This window comes from Chiloscyllium plagiosum, chromosome 2 (genome assembly GCF_004010195.1).
Source record: "Chiloscyllium plagiosum isolate BGI_BamShark_2017 chromosome 2, ASM401019v2, whole genome shotgun sequence".
Classification (NCBI taxonomy): Eukaryota; Metazoa; Chordata; class Chondrichthyes; order Orectolobiformes; family Hemiscylliidae; genus Chiloscyllium; species Chiloscyllium plagiosum.
In genome coordinates, this window is record NC_057711.1 from 83,320,039 (window position 1) to 83,335,551 (window position 15,513).

The 15,513-nt window shown below is 39.8% G+C and overlaps 1 protein-coding gene across 1 annotated transcript in view; it reads left to right on the forward strand.

The window, feature by feature from the left end:
* Nucleotides 1-15,513, forward strand: part of ntrk2a (neurotrophic tyrosine kinase, receptor, type 2a) — a 253,300-nt gene that overhangs the window by 155,618 nt on the left and 82,169 nt on the right. Inside the window, exons 13-14 of the mRNA XM_043713062.1 lie at nucleotides 2,774-2,904; nucleotides 8,888-9,060. Of these exons, the coding sequence (XP_043568997.1) occupies nucleotides 2,774-2,904; nucleotides 8,888-9,060 (304 nt within the window). The remainder of the gene's footprint in view (nucleotides 1-2,773; nucleotides 2,905-8,887; nucleotides 9,061-15,513) is intronic.

Here is a 15,513-nt window from a genome sequence, read left to right on the forward strand (position 1 = left end):
AGATTAATCTTTGTGGTCTTTTTGGCTCAGTGCCACGGAACTGAGTTAACAAAACTATTAGGCTACTGGAGAAACCCTTGAAAAGATCACTTATTACAATAACTTTTTCTTTTTCTTTTCTATTTCTTTGCTTTCTTTTCTTTCCACTAGCCCATATTTGAATCCACGATTGATTAGATCATTACCGTCCAAAATACATTCAAAGTCGCCATTTCAACAATTGATGCTCAGTGTCCCAGATGAAGGTTTAAAATTATTTTGTTTAAATAATGTATCTGTACCTTTTCATTATTTATGCTCCACCCTCCAATTTCTCTCAGCAGCCATATTATTCACTTATATACAAATGAAGACATGAATATAAAGGCAAAATATTGCAGATACTGGAAGTCAAAATGAAGAATAAATTCTGGAAATATTCTGTAGGTTTGGCAGCATCTGTGGAGCGAGAAACAGAGTTAATATTTCAGTTTAATGACTTTTTGATAAAAAAAGTCAAGAAACTTCCAAATGGCTGCTATAAGTAACCTTTCAGATATAAGACTGTAGGAAATAGGAAGAGGAATACACCATTCAGCCCTTCAAGCCTTCTTCAATACAATCATGGCTGAGCGACATTCCTCATGTCCACTTTCCCACACCTTCTCCATAACCCTCAGTTCCCCTACTAATCAAGAATCTATCTCAGCCTTAAATATAGACAAGGACTCTGCCCCACATCTCTCAGTGGCAAGGAATTCCAAGGATTCTCAACCTCCTCTCAGTCCTAATGTGGTGCCCCATTATTTTAAGACTATGCCCACTGGTCCTAGATTCTCCCATGAGGGGATATATCCTCTCAGCATTTATCCTGTCAAGTTCCCTAAGAACGCTATATGCTTCAATGAGATCACCTCTCATTCTTTTAAACTCCAGTGAGTTGAGTTCCAACCCATTTAGCCTTTACTCATAAGTCAGACCCTCCATACCAGGGATCATCCAAGTCAACTTTCTCTGAACTGCCTTCAATGAAATTATATCTTTCTTTAGAAAAGGGGACCAAAATTGCTCACAGTACTCCAGATATCGTCTCACAAGCAGCTTGTATTGTTATGGTAAGATATCCCTAATCTTATACTTCAACCCCTCGAAATATGGGCCAACATTCCATTAGCCTTCCTCACTACCTGCTGCACCTCTGTGTTAACTTTCTGTGTTTTGTGCACAATTACTCTGAGTCCTTTTGAGTTGCTGCTTTCTGCATGGTTTTTTTCCCCATTTAAATAATATTCTGTTCTTTTGTTCTCTCTTCCACAATGGACAACTTCATATTTTCCTGCATTATATTCCATTTGCAAACTTTTTGCCCACTTACTGAACCTATCAATATGTCTCTGTAAACTGTTTGTATGTCTCTCACAAGCTTCCTTTCCACCTATTTTCATGTTGTCTGCAAATTTGGCTACAGTATATTTGCTTGCTTCTTCCGAGGCATTAATATATAGTATAAATAATTGTGGTTCTAGCACTGATCCCTGTGGAATCCCTTTGGTCACCAATTGCACAACCTGAAGGAAAACCCTTTATCTCCTTCTGCTGTTTCCTGCACATAAGCCAATTCTATATCCATGCCAATACACTATCTCCAATACACCATGGGCTCTTATCATATGACTTCACCTTTTGTGAGGAACCTTGTGAGGTCCATCCTTGTATTAAGCAGGAATGAACATATTCTGTAAAAACAAGTCTTCTGTTATTCATTTGGCTAGGATTGAATAATTTTTTTTCATGCAATCAAAATATTGAGGCTAAATGTTATAAGAGGCAGGGAAGTGGAACTAAATAGGTCTACATGATACTAAAAACAGATCCAGAAATTAAATAAAATGTTTCATATGGTAATCTTAGAGCTATTAAAAAAAAGAATATATTTATTGAACTCCATAAACTATAACATTTACCTTTACCTTTATCTTAACATTTCAGGTCTGTTTTCATTCGAACATGCTAACTATGTTGTAAACATTACAATGCTTTTCAGAAGGAAATGGCATTTGCTTTTGGTAATGTGAAACACTAACATATTTCTGTGAAATATTTCTGAATGGGGACAAATCAAAGAATGTGTGTGATAGTGCACCAAATAATTATTGAACTTTACCTGCAATTGAATTCCTGAATTTTTGAGACGGTAAGGATAATTTTTCCTTTAGTTGTCAGTATCTGAATTTTCACCATGTTAAAAACAGGAGAAATCTTCATGGCATTGTTAAATTTGAATTTATTTCAAAGGCACTTTAACTATGGTGTTGATGAAGTGAACAGGAATGTAAGTTACACAATTCAGCTTAAAATTATGATTAATTAAAAACATGGAGTTAGCATCAACCTGCCCAGGTACTTTGTAATATGATTACAAAGTGAAAAATGTGGACATGCAATAGCTGTGACATGATATAACTTCCCACCTGCATGGAAGCATGAGTAAAACACTTGTGTTGTTTTGCTGAGTAAGGTAACAGGATGCCATTACTGTTGTACCATATGTATATTGTATTGGTACTACTGCAATAGTTGATGTGGAAAGTGAGTCAATTAAAATTACTCCAGTGAAGTATTTTTTAAATCCATAGTTCGATTAATCTTCTGACTTGCACCTCTCTTAATTGTGGGCCTTTCTATTAGGCACAGCAATTAAACTTGTCTACCTTTTATACTTGGAAGAAACCATTAGAAGAAATGGCTGTTTAGTTTCTATTAGAGTAATACAATAATTCTTATCTATTGACAGTTGTCCGAAACATCAAACGGCACAATATTGTCCTGAAGAGGGAGTTGGGTGAAGGAGCCTTTGGCAAAGTATTTCTTGCTGAATGTCATAACCTTTGCACAGAAGATGACAAAACTTTGGTGGCAGTGAAGGTATAGTACTATAGAATTTCAATTATTAATTTATGGGTTGATCTGAAGCTCCTTGTGATAAATGCTTGTCTAGCTATCAGTCTCAGTTATCTTTTAAATTGGGCTTAGTAGGACTAATGCAATGTCAAAAGAGCATGACACATGATCTCACTCATAGATGTAAAAATATGGCCTGGTTTCATATGGCAATGAGAGTAGACCAGCTTGGCCAAATTGTTCATGGAAAACATGGGAACCTGAGAATAGTGGGATGCACACAGTCGATTCCACTTAGTGGACTGCCTTCCATTCTGAATATTTGTCTGCTGAATGGAAATTGAAAACCAGGCCCACTTGCTCTCTGTAAGTATTCTTGCTTACTATGTCCCTTTTGCTGTACATTCCTGTTAAATTAATAATTTATTGTTCAGATTACAAATTCCACTGTGGTCATTGCTCATACAACAGCTTCCATTCAAGATGCATCTTGCACAACTTGTTGTGCTGAGGCACTTGCAACTTTAATCCATAAAGCAACTTTCCGTAACATTTCATTTCAATTTGAAATGTTTGAACATAGACTGCATACTTTCCAACATTTTTGTGAAAACTCTGATGTGCAATAAGTACATTTCTGCAGCAAACCTATCTCTTGAAAAGATACCTTTTCCAGTTCCAATATATTTTACTTTTAAAAGAAGACAATATAATCAGGGTCTCTTGAATTAAGGAAAGAAATTGTGAGTTTAGTAGACTATAAGACGTAGGAGCCAGTGCTTTGCTTATTTGCAATGAGCTTCCAGCACTCAGCAAGAGACTTTTTATTATGTACATGCACAAAGAAGCCAGTTGAATGCAGCCTAGTAGAGCTAGAATAGATTTGCGCAGATAGACTTGGGTTGCACTTAGCTTTTTAATCCCTTCTCTTGTGCATTTCTGGAAGGGAACTTGTGGATGTACTGGACATGCACAGACATAAATAATTGCTGTGACAGTTGTTAACAGTGAATTGAGAAATAGAATCATGCTTTATGGATTCTACCATGTATCTTGCATGTAGTGGTTTATGCTGTGACCAAGAATCTAATACGACTCTTTTCAAAGTATATATGTTTTTAAAAAACTAATAACACATTGTTGTCCAGTATGTTTTGACATGGCATTGAATTACAGAACAAACAAGACGTGGAGGTTAAATGAAGTTTGTTGAATTATTTTGCAGCACATTGTCATCTGCAATATCTTATTGATAAATATTACAAACTCTTCAAACTATCAGCGTTGTGGGTGTTCCTGAACAAAATAGACTCAGCAGATCTAAAAGGCAACTCAGCACCATCAGGCTATTTAGGGATGGGTATTAAAATATTGAACCAGCCAGAGACATCCACCTTTCATGACTGAATTTTTTAAAATGGAGCAGTTGATAATACAACTGACAGAAGTTGTTGTGTCCAGTCTCTTGGATGATGCTCAATGTTGAGAGTGATGTAATGTAACAGTTGCTATTATTCAGATGAGATATTAAATTCAAGTCCTGTGAACGTATTCTGGGGTTTCCAGGAATTGCTAAACATCCAATTGCAATGTATGAAGAAAAAGCAAGAGATTTGGACACACATCAATATTCCTGGAAACTGATGAACTGGCTGCTTATTTATCACATTGAGGTTTTAAAAATCTTGATGGTTGATAGATTTGTCAAGATAAACATCAACAATTTACTTTGGAGCAACTTGTTAATGAAATGTTTTGACATTATAAGGTAATATAAAAACGCTAGCCTGTCATTCAGTTTAAGAACTTACTGGTATGTATCCTTGCGATTTAGTGTATGTAACCCATATGACCATGGAAAAGGAATAACCCATTCATCCTCTCCAGCCTACTCTGTCAATCAATAGGATCATGGCTGATCTGACATTCCTCAGGTCCATTTTCCTGCACTCTCTGCATAACCTCTGATTCTCTACTGATTGGGAATCTCAGCCTTAAATATATACAAGGCTCCTGCCCCCACAACTCTCTGTGGCAAGGAGTTCCAAAGACTGTCAACTCTCAAGAAATTCTTCCTCATCTCAATCTTAAATTGGTGGCCTTTATACCAAGGGGTTATGCCCTCTGGTCCTAGACTGTCCCATGAAGAGAAACATAGCTCCTTGAAAGTGGAGTCGCAGGTAGATAGGATAGTGAATAAGGCATTTGGTATGCTTTCCTTTATTGGTCAGAGTATTGAATACAGGAGTTGGGAGATTATATTGCAGCTGTACAGGACATTGGTTAGGCCACTGTTGGAATATTGCATGCAATTCTAGTCTCCTTCCTATCAGAAAGATGTTGTGAAACTTGAAAGGGTTCAGAAAAGATTTACAAGTATGAAAAGGAAGGGTTTGGAGGGATATGAGCTGGGCGCTGGAAGGTGGGACTAGATTGGGATGGGATATCTGGTCAGCATGGACGGGTTGGACCGAAGGGTCTGTTTCCATGCTGTATATCTCTATGACTCTATGACTCTATTTACCCAGTCAAACCCCTTAAAAGTCCTATTAGCTTCAATCTCAAAAGAAATTCCTCCTCATCTTAGTCTTTATTTGGTGTCCCATTATTCTAAGACTATGCCCACTTATCCTAGATTCTCCCGTGAGGGGAAATCTCCTCTCAACATTTATCCTGTTAAGTTCCTTAAGAATGCTATATGCTTCAATGAGATCACCTGATTCTTTTAAGCTCCAGTGAGTTGAATTCCAACCTGTTTAGCCTTTACTCATAAGACAGTCCCTCCATACCAGGGATCATCCTAGTCCACTTTCTCTGAACTGCCTTCAATGAAATGACATATTTCCTTTGAAAAGGGGACCAGAACTGCTCACAGTACTCCAGATATTGTCTCACAAGTAACTTGTACAGTTACAGTAAGATTTCTGTAATCTTATACTCCAACCCCTCGAAATATTGGCCAACATTCCATTAGCCTTCCTCACTACCTGTTGCACCTGTGTGTTAGCTTTCTGTTTGTTCTGCACAAATACCCCCAAGTCCCTTTGTGTTGTAGCTTTCTGCAGGGTTTTTTTTCCATTTAAAGTAATACTCTGTTCATTTGTTCTCTTTTCCAAAATGAACAACTTCACATTTTCCTGCATTATATTCCATTTGCCAACTTTTTACCCACTTACCTGTCAATATGTCTCTGTAAATTGTTTGTATCTCTCTCACAACCTGCCATGCCACCTATTTTTGTGTTGTCTGCAAATTTGGCTACAATATATTTGCTTCTTCTTCCAAGACATTAACATATATTGTAAATATTTATGGTTCTAGCTCTGATCCCTGTGGAATCCCACTGGTCATGGGTAGCGAGCATGAAAAACTCCCCTTATCCCTACTTGCTTTTTGTTGCCAATTAGCCACATTTATCCATGGTCAATATACTACCTCCAATACCTTGGTTCTTATCTTACAACTTAACCTTTTGTGAGGTATCTTGTCAAATATATTCTGGAAGTCCAAATACAGTGCATCTACCAGTTCCTGACTATCCATTCTGGTTTAGGTCTTCCTTGAAAAACTCTAAGTTAGTTAGGCATGATTTCCTTTTCATGAAGCCATACTGACTGTACTTAATTAGATTCTGATTTTCCAAAGATGCTGCTATTCCTTCCTTAATGATTAATTGCATTTATTGTGCAATTCTAGAACATGAAATATCTCAAAATATAGTCATAGTAAAAGTTGAGTTGTGCTCGTGGTAAAAATATTAACACCAAGGCAATTAGAATAATAATCCCAAAACGTAATGATATGTCTGATACCTGTGCCAGTGTATGTTACTAATTCACAGTCTCAACTGGGACTGTAGCATGTACCAACCCAAATCGCTCATTTATATTCTATTTGATCATAAGACAAAGGAGCAGAGTTAGGCCATTCAGCCCATCGAGTCTGCTCCACCATTCAATGAGATCATGAGTGATCTGATAATCTTCAACTCTACTTTCCTGCTTTTTCCTCATGACCCTCAATTCCCTTACTGATTAAAAATCTGTCTAATGCAGCCTTGAGTTTAGATTACATTCGCCTACAGTGTGGAAACAGGCCCTTCGGCCCAACAAGTCCACACCGACCTCCGAACAGTAACCCACCCAGACCCATTTCCCTCTGACTAATGCACCTAACACTATGGGCAATTTAGCATGGCCAGTTCACCTAACCTGCACATCTTTGGACTGTGGGAGGAAACCGGAGCACCTGGAGGAAACCCATGCAGACACGGGGAGAACGTGCAAACTCCACACAGACAGTCACCCGAGGCTGGAATCAAACCTGGGTCCCTGGTGCTGTGAGGCTGCAGTGTTAACCACTGAGTCACCATGCTGTTTACTTATGATCCAGCCTTAATAGTCCACAAATTCTCTCCCATCAGAAAAACATTTCCTCCTCACCTCTGGCTTAAGTGGGTGACCCCTTACTCTGAGAGTATGATCGCTAGTCCTAGAATTTTTCACAAAAGGAAATAACCTCTCTGCATTTACTTTGTCAATCCCCTCCACCTCCCCATTAGTATTTTATATGTTTCAATAAGATCACCTCTTATTCTTCTAAGTGAGAATGAGTACAAATCTAACCTCCCAATCTCTCCTCCCTACATAACTGGTATCAACCGAGTTAATCTTCTCTGAAAAGCCTCCAATTCTAGTTTATCTTGCCTTAGATAAGAAGCACAAAGCTATTCCAGCTGTGGTCTCAGTAGTATCTTGTATAGTTTTAGCAACATCTCCATACTTTTACACGCCATTTTCCTTTTGAAACGAAAAACAAATTCCATTTGCTTTCTCTAATACACACAATTTGGCTGCAAGCTTTTTGTGATTCATGCACAGGGGTTCGCAGGTTCTTCTGCTGTAGCTTTCTCCAGTCTTTCTCCATTTAAATAATATTCAGCACCTCTATTCTTCCTGCCACAGTGCATAACCTCACATTTTCCCCATATTATGTTCCAATTGGGTTTCTGCCCACTCTCTTAACCTGACTATATCCCTCTACAAACTCTGTCGTCCTCATTACTTGCCATCTAATTTTGTGAGTTCTGCAGAAGTGGTGATAAGACATTCACTTTCCTCATCCAAGTCATTAATATATATTGTAAATTATGTGGCCCCAGCCCTATGGCAGTGCACTAGTTACGGTATGCTAACCTAAAAATCTCCCCTTCACCCCAGCTGTCTCCTATTGATTAGCCAATTCTCTATCGATGCTAATATACTACCTCAAACACCATGAGCTCTCATCTTATGAACCCAACGTGTGTTACCTTATCCAATAGCTTCTGAAAATCCAAATTTATTACATCCACTACTTCCACTTCATTTATCCTGCTTGTTTCCTCCTCAAATAATACTGGTTAATTTGTTAGGCATGATTTCCCCTTTATGAAACCATGCTTACTCTGCTTGATCATATTATGCATTTCTAAATGATCTGCAATTACATCCCATATAATCGACTCCTAATGTGTTCCGTGGTATATTGTTACCTGTTTATTGAGTCCTTCCTTTTTTTAAAAAATAATGGTGTTACATTGCCAGTTTTTCAGTCCTCTGGAACTTTTCCAGAATCTAAGCATTTTTGGAGGATCACTATCAGTGTATTCACTAACCGTGTAGCTATATTATAGACTGCATCCCATCAGATTTATTAATAAAATTTACGACACTTAGTAGATGATTATGCATAGATGCCGGTACGTGTCCTCCCTTTCAGCTGAAAAATGACATGGAGCAGGTAAGGACATGCAGACTGTTTATGTTGGAACTAGGAGAACAGATATCCAGAATAAATCTGGCATTTCTTCCTGTTTGTCAAGTCTTCGCTAGTGCCAAATTCTCAAAATGCATATTGTACACTTTGTTGTCCGGAGCTGCACCTTATCATGATATCATCTAGTGTCATCTAAAAACAAACTGTAAAAGGCATTTGTGAAAAAGATCTTGTTATTTCACACACACAGACATTGAAAGAAGCCAGTGACAATGCACGCAAGGACTTCCATCGTGAAGCGGAGCTGTTGACCAACCTGCAGCATGAGCACATTGTGACATTCTATGGTGTGTGCGTGGAAGGTGACCCCCTCATTATGGTTTTTGAATACATGAAGCATGGAGATCTCAACAAATTTCTCAGGTTGGTTTAGAAAACTGCAAGTTTCTAAATTGTTACTATGCTACTAATGTTTTACTGCTGAAAAACTACCCCAAAGCAGGACAGAGAAAAATACTGAAATCCAAAACAAAAATGGAAATTCTCAGCAGATCAGTCATCATCTCTGGAAGAGACACTGGGTTAAATGGGTAGAATTTTAAAATCTCAAAATGGAAGGGCTCAAAGCAGACAACAAATTAAAAGATTTGATTAATAGATTAAAAGTGAAAGCAGCCAGTTTAATGAAAATCCAGCAGGAACCTGTCAACTTTCACCTTTAACCTGAACTTGATTGCAGTTCATGATAAACCCTATTAGAAAAAAGATGAATCAGCTACTTATATTCATGAACTCGTCATTATCTGTTTCTCCAATCTTGAATTCTGACAATGTTGTTCACTGATTTTCTCAGCTTCCTGAACATGCTACAGAAAACAAATAAAAGGGCAGTGGGCAAAGAGACCTGAGAAACTGAGGTACAGAAGTTTAAAAACTGTTATGTTTTAAAGACTTTTTAAAAACCTCATTACTCAGAACTTTTGTGTATAGGAGTTGGGACATTGTGTTGAGGTTGTTCAGGAAGTAGATGAGGCCTCGTCTAGAGTACTGTGTCCAGTTCTGGTCGCTCTGTTATAGGAAGGACATTTAGCTGGAGAAGGTTCACAAGAGGTCTACCAGGATGTTACCGGGAATGGAGGGATTGAGTTACAAAAAGAGGTTGGATTGGCTGGAACCTTTTTAACTAGAGAGTAGGAAGTTGAGAGGTGATCTTATAAAGGATTATAAAATAATGAGGCGTATAGATAGGTGAATAACAAGTGTCTTTTCTTTAGGGTGGAGAATGTCAAGGCTAGGAGGTATATTTTTAAACTGGGAGAAAGTGAGCACTGCAGATGCTAGAGATCAGAGTCAAAGAGTGTGGTACTGGAAAAGCACAGCTGATCAGGGAACATCTGAGGAGCAGGAAAATCAACATTTCAAGCATAAACTCTTCATCAGGAATGAGGGGGTGGCCGAAAGGGGCTGAGAGAAAAATGGGAAGGGGTGGGGCTGGAGGGAAGGTAGCTAAGAATGTGATAGGTAGATGAAGTTGAGGATGAAGATGATAGGTCAGAGAGGAGGGTGGAGTGGATTGGTGGGAAGGAAGATGGACAGGTAGGACAGGTAAAGAGGGAGGTGCCGAATTGGAAGGTTGGATCTGGGATAAGATGGGGGAAGGGGAAATGAGGAAACTGGTGCAATCCACATTGATCTCGTGTGGTTGGAGGGTCACAAGGCGGAAGATGAGGCGTTCTTCCTCCAGGCATCGGATGGTAAGGGTCTGGCAGTGGAGGATGCCCAGGACCTGCGTGTCCTTGATGGCGTGGGAGGGGGAGTTAAAGTGTTCAGCCATGGGGCAGTGGGGTTGTTTCATGCGTGTGTCCCAGAGATGTTCCATGCGAGAACCCCATCTCTCGGGAGACAATACTCTTAACGTAATGTTGACAGGTAGGGTAGAGGTTTTCTGGACTGAGCACCAATGCCTCAAGAGGCTCAGACTCTTATTAGAAGGTCCCTGATATTTGTCACCTTCTGGAAGAAGCTCTCCTGCCAAGTGGACCAGGTGGACATGTCTATTTCAACCACACAGTATTTAAGGTGATGATATTTGCAGAATCTCACAAGCTGCTGCTTCAAGCATCTCACCAGAGCTAAGTATTTGCCTCAACATTTATGTACATATTTCAACTTATGTGGGCAGGTAAAATGAGTTGGCACTCAGAGCTCTGACTGGCTTCCCCAGAAGTCTAAGGGATCGATCACTGCAGACATGATTATCAATTTGGTCCCAGATCACCCTGGAGTCATCTTCAACCAAAAGGGCTTCCACTGATCAATGTTTGGCTCATTTGCAACCTGTCATCCAGTATGTCTGTGTGCAAGATCCCAGGAAATTGTCAGGATGCATTCAATCTGTGCCAGCCATGTCTTCCAGAACTATTCATATCTCAAAAGAGTGTCAGTGATCGTCTTTGTGGAGACGCTCCGGACATATGGCTGATGTAAACTAAGAATCCCAAAAAACAAACACTCAAGAAATGTACAAATAAAGTTATGTGAAAGCCAGAGCTGTCATCAAACAAGCAATTGCGTTGCTGTATTATGATCGAGTTGTGTGTACAGATTTGGGAGAACTCTTCATAAAACTGGAGTTGGTGATAGCCATTTGAATATGCTCTAGCTTTGAATACAATCATGACTGATCTTCTGACTCAACTTCAGCTTCTCATATCCGTAAATTCTCTTTGTACCACAAAACCCTATCTATCTCTGTCAGTGTCGATTGGTCACGGTTTCTAGAATGATGGGGGTCTGCTGTGCCTTGCACAATATTGAGCAGCAATGCAGACTAGAACTCCAGATGTGGAAGATGATGAACATTCTGTTTCTTTAGAAGAGGAGGAACAACAGGAAAATTAACAAAGGGGATCAGGAACATAATGTGGTGAGGGTAACAATAGCTGCCTTCCAAAACTTCAGGGATGTTGGAACAATCTGATTCAGGAATACTTTGCTTAAACTAAGTGAGTGTAGTCACTTGACACATAATTCTGAACCCTTTGTGCCCCTTAGTCATCAATACAAAGCAATCCGACAATCTGTAATCCATCTCTCTCACAGTCAATGATTACTTGCTACTAATCAGTGTTAAACCATTCTTCACAAGGCAGAAGACTACACATCAGGCTGCAGGCATATACCTATGAAACAGAAATGTGACAATGCAAAAACTGTGTTGAAAAGTCAGGTAAATAACCAATCTTAGAGTTCTAAGATCTTCTAACTTACAGTTTCCACTTCAGCTATGGGATACAGATTGTGTGGAATTAGCAGAGCTCAATGCAGGCTGCTTACTCTCTCTTTTGGAGATGCCGGTGTTGGACTGGGGTGTACAAAGTTAAAAATCATACAACACCAGGTTATAGTCCAACAGGTTTAATTGGAAGCACACTAGCTTTCGGAGCGACGCTCCTTCATCAGGTAATTGTGGAGGGCTCGATCATAACACAGAATTTATAGCAAAAATTTGCAGTGTGATGTAACTGAAATTACACATTGAAAAATTGATTGTCTGTTAAGCCTTTCATCTGTTAGAATACAGTGATAGTTTCACTTCTTTCATGTGTAAATCACAAAACCTTTTTTTTAAAGTTGCATTCTCGGGTTAGCTGTTAACAATGGTGATAGCTAGACAATATGTTGAAGGTGTTAGCCCCCTGTGTTCTCTGTCTATGACCTGATGTTTAGATTGATTCCAATCTAAAAAGTGAAATAACAGAGTTTTACATAAATTCATGCAGCTTTTGCGCTCAGAGTTCTATATGAATCTATGTCGGTTGTGGAAGGATCCTTTGGGGCCCTGGACGGAGGTGAGGGGCGAAGATTTTACACCTCTTTCGGTGGCAAGGGAAGTTCCCAAGAGTGGAGGGTGGGTTTGTGGGGGCGTAGACCTAACGAGTGAATCGCGGAGAAAATAGTCTCTGTGCAATGCTGAAACGGGTGGGGAGGGAAATAAATCTCTGGTGGTAGGGTCTGACTGTATGTGGCGAAAATGGTATATGATGATGGATTGTACCCAGAGATTGTGGAATGGAAAGATAAGGACCAGGGAGTTCTATCCTTATTGTGGTTGGAGCTGTGGGGTTCAAGGGTGGAGGTACAAGAATTGGAGAAGATGCACTGGAGGGCATTGTTGACCACATGAGAAGGGGACATTGCCGTCGTTGAAGTAGAAGGCTAGCTGAGATGTTCTGGCATGGAATTGCTCTTCTTGGGAACAGAGGCGAAAGATTTGGTAGTAAGGGATAGTGTTTTTACGGGGTGGGGAGGGCAGTGGAAGGGGGTAAAGATCAGGTAGCTGTGGATGTCGGTGGGTTTGAACTAGATGTCAGTGTTGAGTCAGTTGCCGGAAATAGAGATGGAGGGGTCCTGGAAGGGGAGGGAAGTGTTTGAGATGAGCTCAAAAACTACATGAATTTATGTAAAACTCTGTTATCTCACTTTTTAGATTAGAATCAATCTAAACATCAGGTCATAGACAGAGAACACAGGGGGCTAACACCTTCAACATAGTGTCTAGCTACCACCATTGTTAATAGCTAACCCGAGAATGCAACTTTCAAAAAAGGGTTTTGTGATTTACACATGAAAGAAGTGAAACTATCACTGTATTCTAACAGATGAAAGGCTTGACAGACAATCAAATTTTCAATGTATAATTTCAGTTACATCACACTGCAAATTTTTGCTATAAATTCTGTGTTACTATCGAGTCATCCAATATCACCTGATGAAGGAGCGTCGCTCCGAAAGCTCGTGTGCTTCCAATTAAACCTGTTGGACTATAACCTGGTGTTGCGTGATTTTTAACTTTGTACTCTCTCTTTCTGATTGATCAATTGCTCATAGCAGACATCCTCTGTTTGGAAGGTTGAAAAATCCCCTTCAAAGGCTGCATCACCTACACACAGAAGGGCATATTGTCGAATAGGACAAGAGACATTATGAATGGGATTGGCATGAGCACAGAGGCGGAACAAAGTCCCCTATTCCATGCTCCAGTTGTCCATCTTCCCGTTTAGAGCCCACATGCACACTTCCCTGGTATCCAAGCATTGGAGAGCTATTTGATGGACTTAATTGAGGGCAGAATGGGATGATGCAAACTTTTTCATCATTTTTACTTCACCCTGAGTGTGCTACGGGCTATTAATGAGGGGCAGATGCACTCTGTGGATTGTTGCATTTGGTTCTCTGTGAAGGTCATCACTCTAGAGGCATCCAACAACAAAGCAGTAAATCATTTTTTTCCTCTTCTTGCAGGTTGGGGGCTTATAAAAGAATACAGGGGTGATCTTTCAGAGGCCACCCCCTTTCCCACCATTCATGCCTCCAATTGCCTCCCGATTAGTGCAAATTGGGGGCCCGCTTCGTAAACTCAGCAGGTGGGTCCCCCGATATCTAAGTCAGGAAACCGGCTACCTTTCTCACCCACCAGCGAGACAAGTGTTTGTAGAGGGATGTGGTTGAAGCCTGTAGATGGTCATCTATCGAACATTTAAGAGATGTAGTTGACTGGCATGTGTTGAAACTTGCCCATGGATCTTCTTGCCCAGCATTTAATTGCAGTGGTGGTGAGAAGGGTGAAAGTTTCTCCCAGTGCTAACTCACCCAACTATTTTCCCTTCTTGCCAGCCCAAGAAAGGGGAAATTGAAAACCCAAATCTTATTAACTACGAAACATTCTTCCAGTTAGATCAGGAAATGGTTTTTTTCTTTACCATGTGAAACCAAGCAGGCCCTGTCATTTCTTAATTGAAATTGCTGTCACTGTCTCTATCATGAACAGCAGCTCAAACATTATGGTAAGCTGGCATGCCCATACTACAAATACCCAAAATACAGAGATGTATTGTCCTGATCTCATTGATATTATTACTAGACAAGTCAGATCCCAGAATGAGAGTTGGCTTGGTAGATCATATTTATTTTACTAATGTAGTGGTCATTCATTGAAATGCAATCACTCAAGGCAACAGATCTTATTTACCAATAGATCATCATTGCATAAATGATGAAAACAAAATTTTTAAAAAACTATCTAGATATAGAATAGTTAGAATAAAAGTAAAACTACATCAAAACAAAGTCTCAGAATCACAGAATTGTTATGGTACAAAAAAAGCCATTGGGCTCATTGTTCTTGCACCAGTTCTATTATCAAGTGCCATTCTCTTGCCTTTTGTCCATATCTCTGTACACCATTTCTATCAAAATCAATTAACACTCCAGAAGTCCATTATGTCTTAAATATACTAGTTTAGCTTATAGCTCTAGAAGGGCTGTTTGATTAAGTATACATTCAAACTCTGATATTATATACAGACATATTGTCATGGGAGCACTGCCACTTTTCTTAGTTTCACAACAATGGGTGGTAGCTTATCATTTTTTACACAGATCTGAAAAGAGGAGGAGTTTCAAAGAAGGAAAGCCAAGGCTTATGGAGATGGAAAAGTCCACCACATCTTTTCGCAATCAACAGCTACTTAGTTGCTGGTGGGTTTCCTTTTGGAAGGATGAGTCGAGAGTGTGGTGCTGGAAAAGCACAGCAGGTCAGGCTTTTCCAGCACCACACTCTGACTCTGATCTCCAGCACCTGCAGTCCTCACTTTCTCCTATTGGAAGGATGAGCTAGGGTGAGGGTGAATTGACCAGGAACTGCATACCATTCAGGCTGGTTGTTCCAGAACTGACCACTTAAGGCTCTCAATTGGCAGTGGGGTGCGAAGGTGGAGATTTTGGCCTTCTTACCCACAACTTAATTCTTTCAAAGGTGACAGGGTCTGATCAGCCACCATTCCACTTAACTTAGTTCCCCTCCCGCTTTCAGGC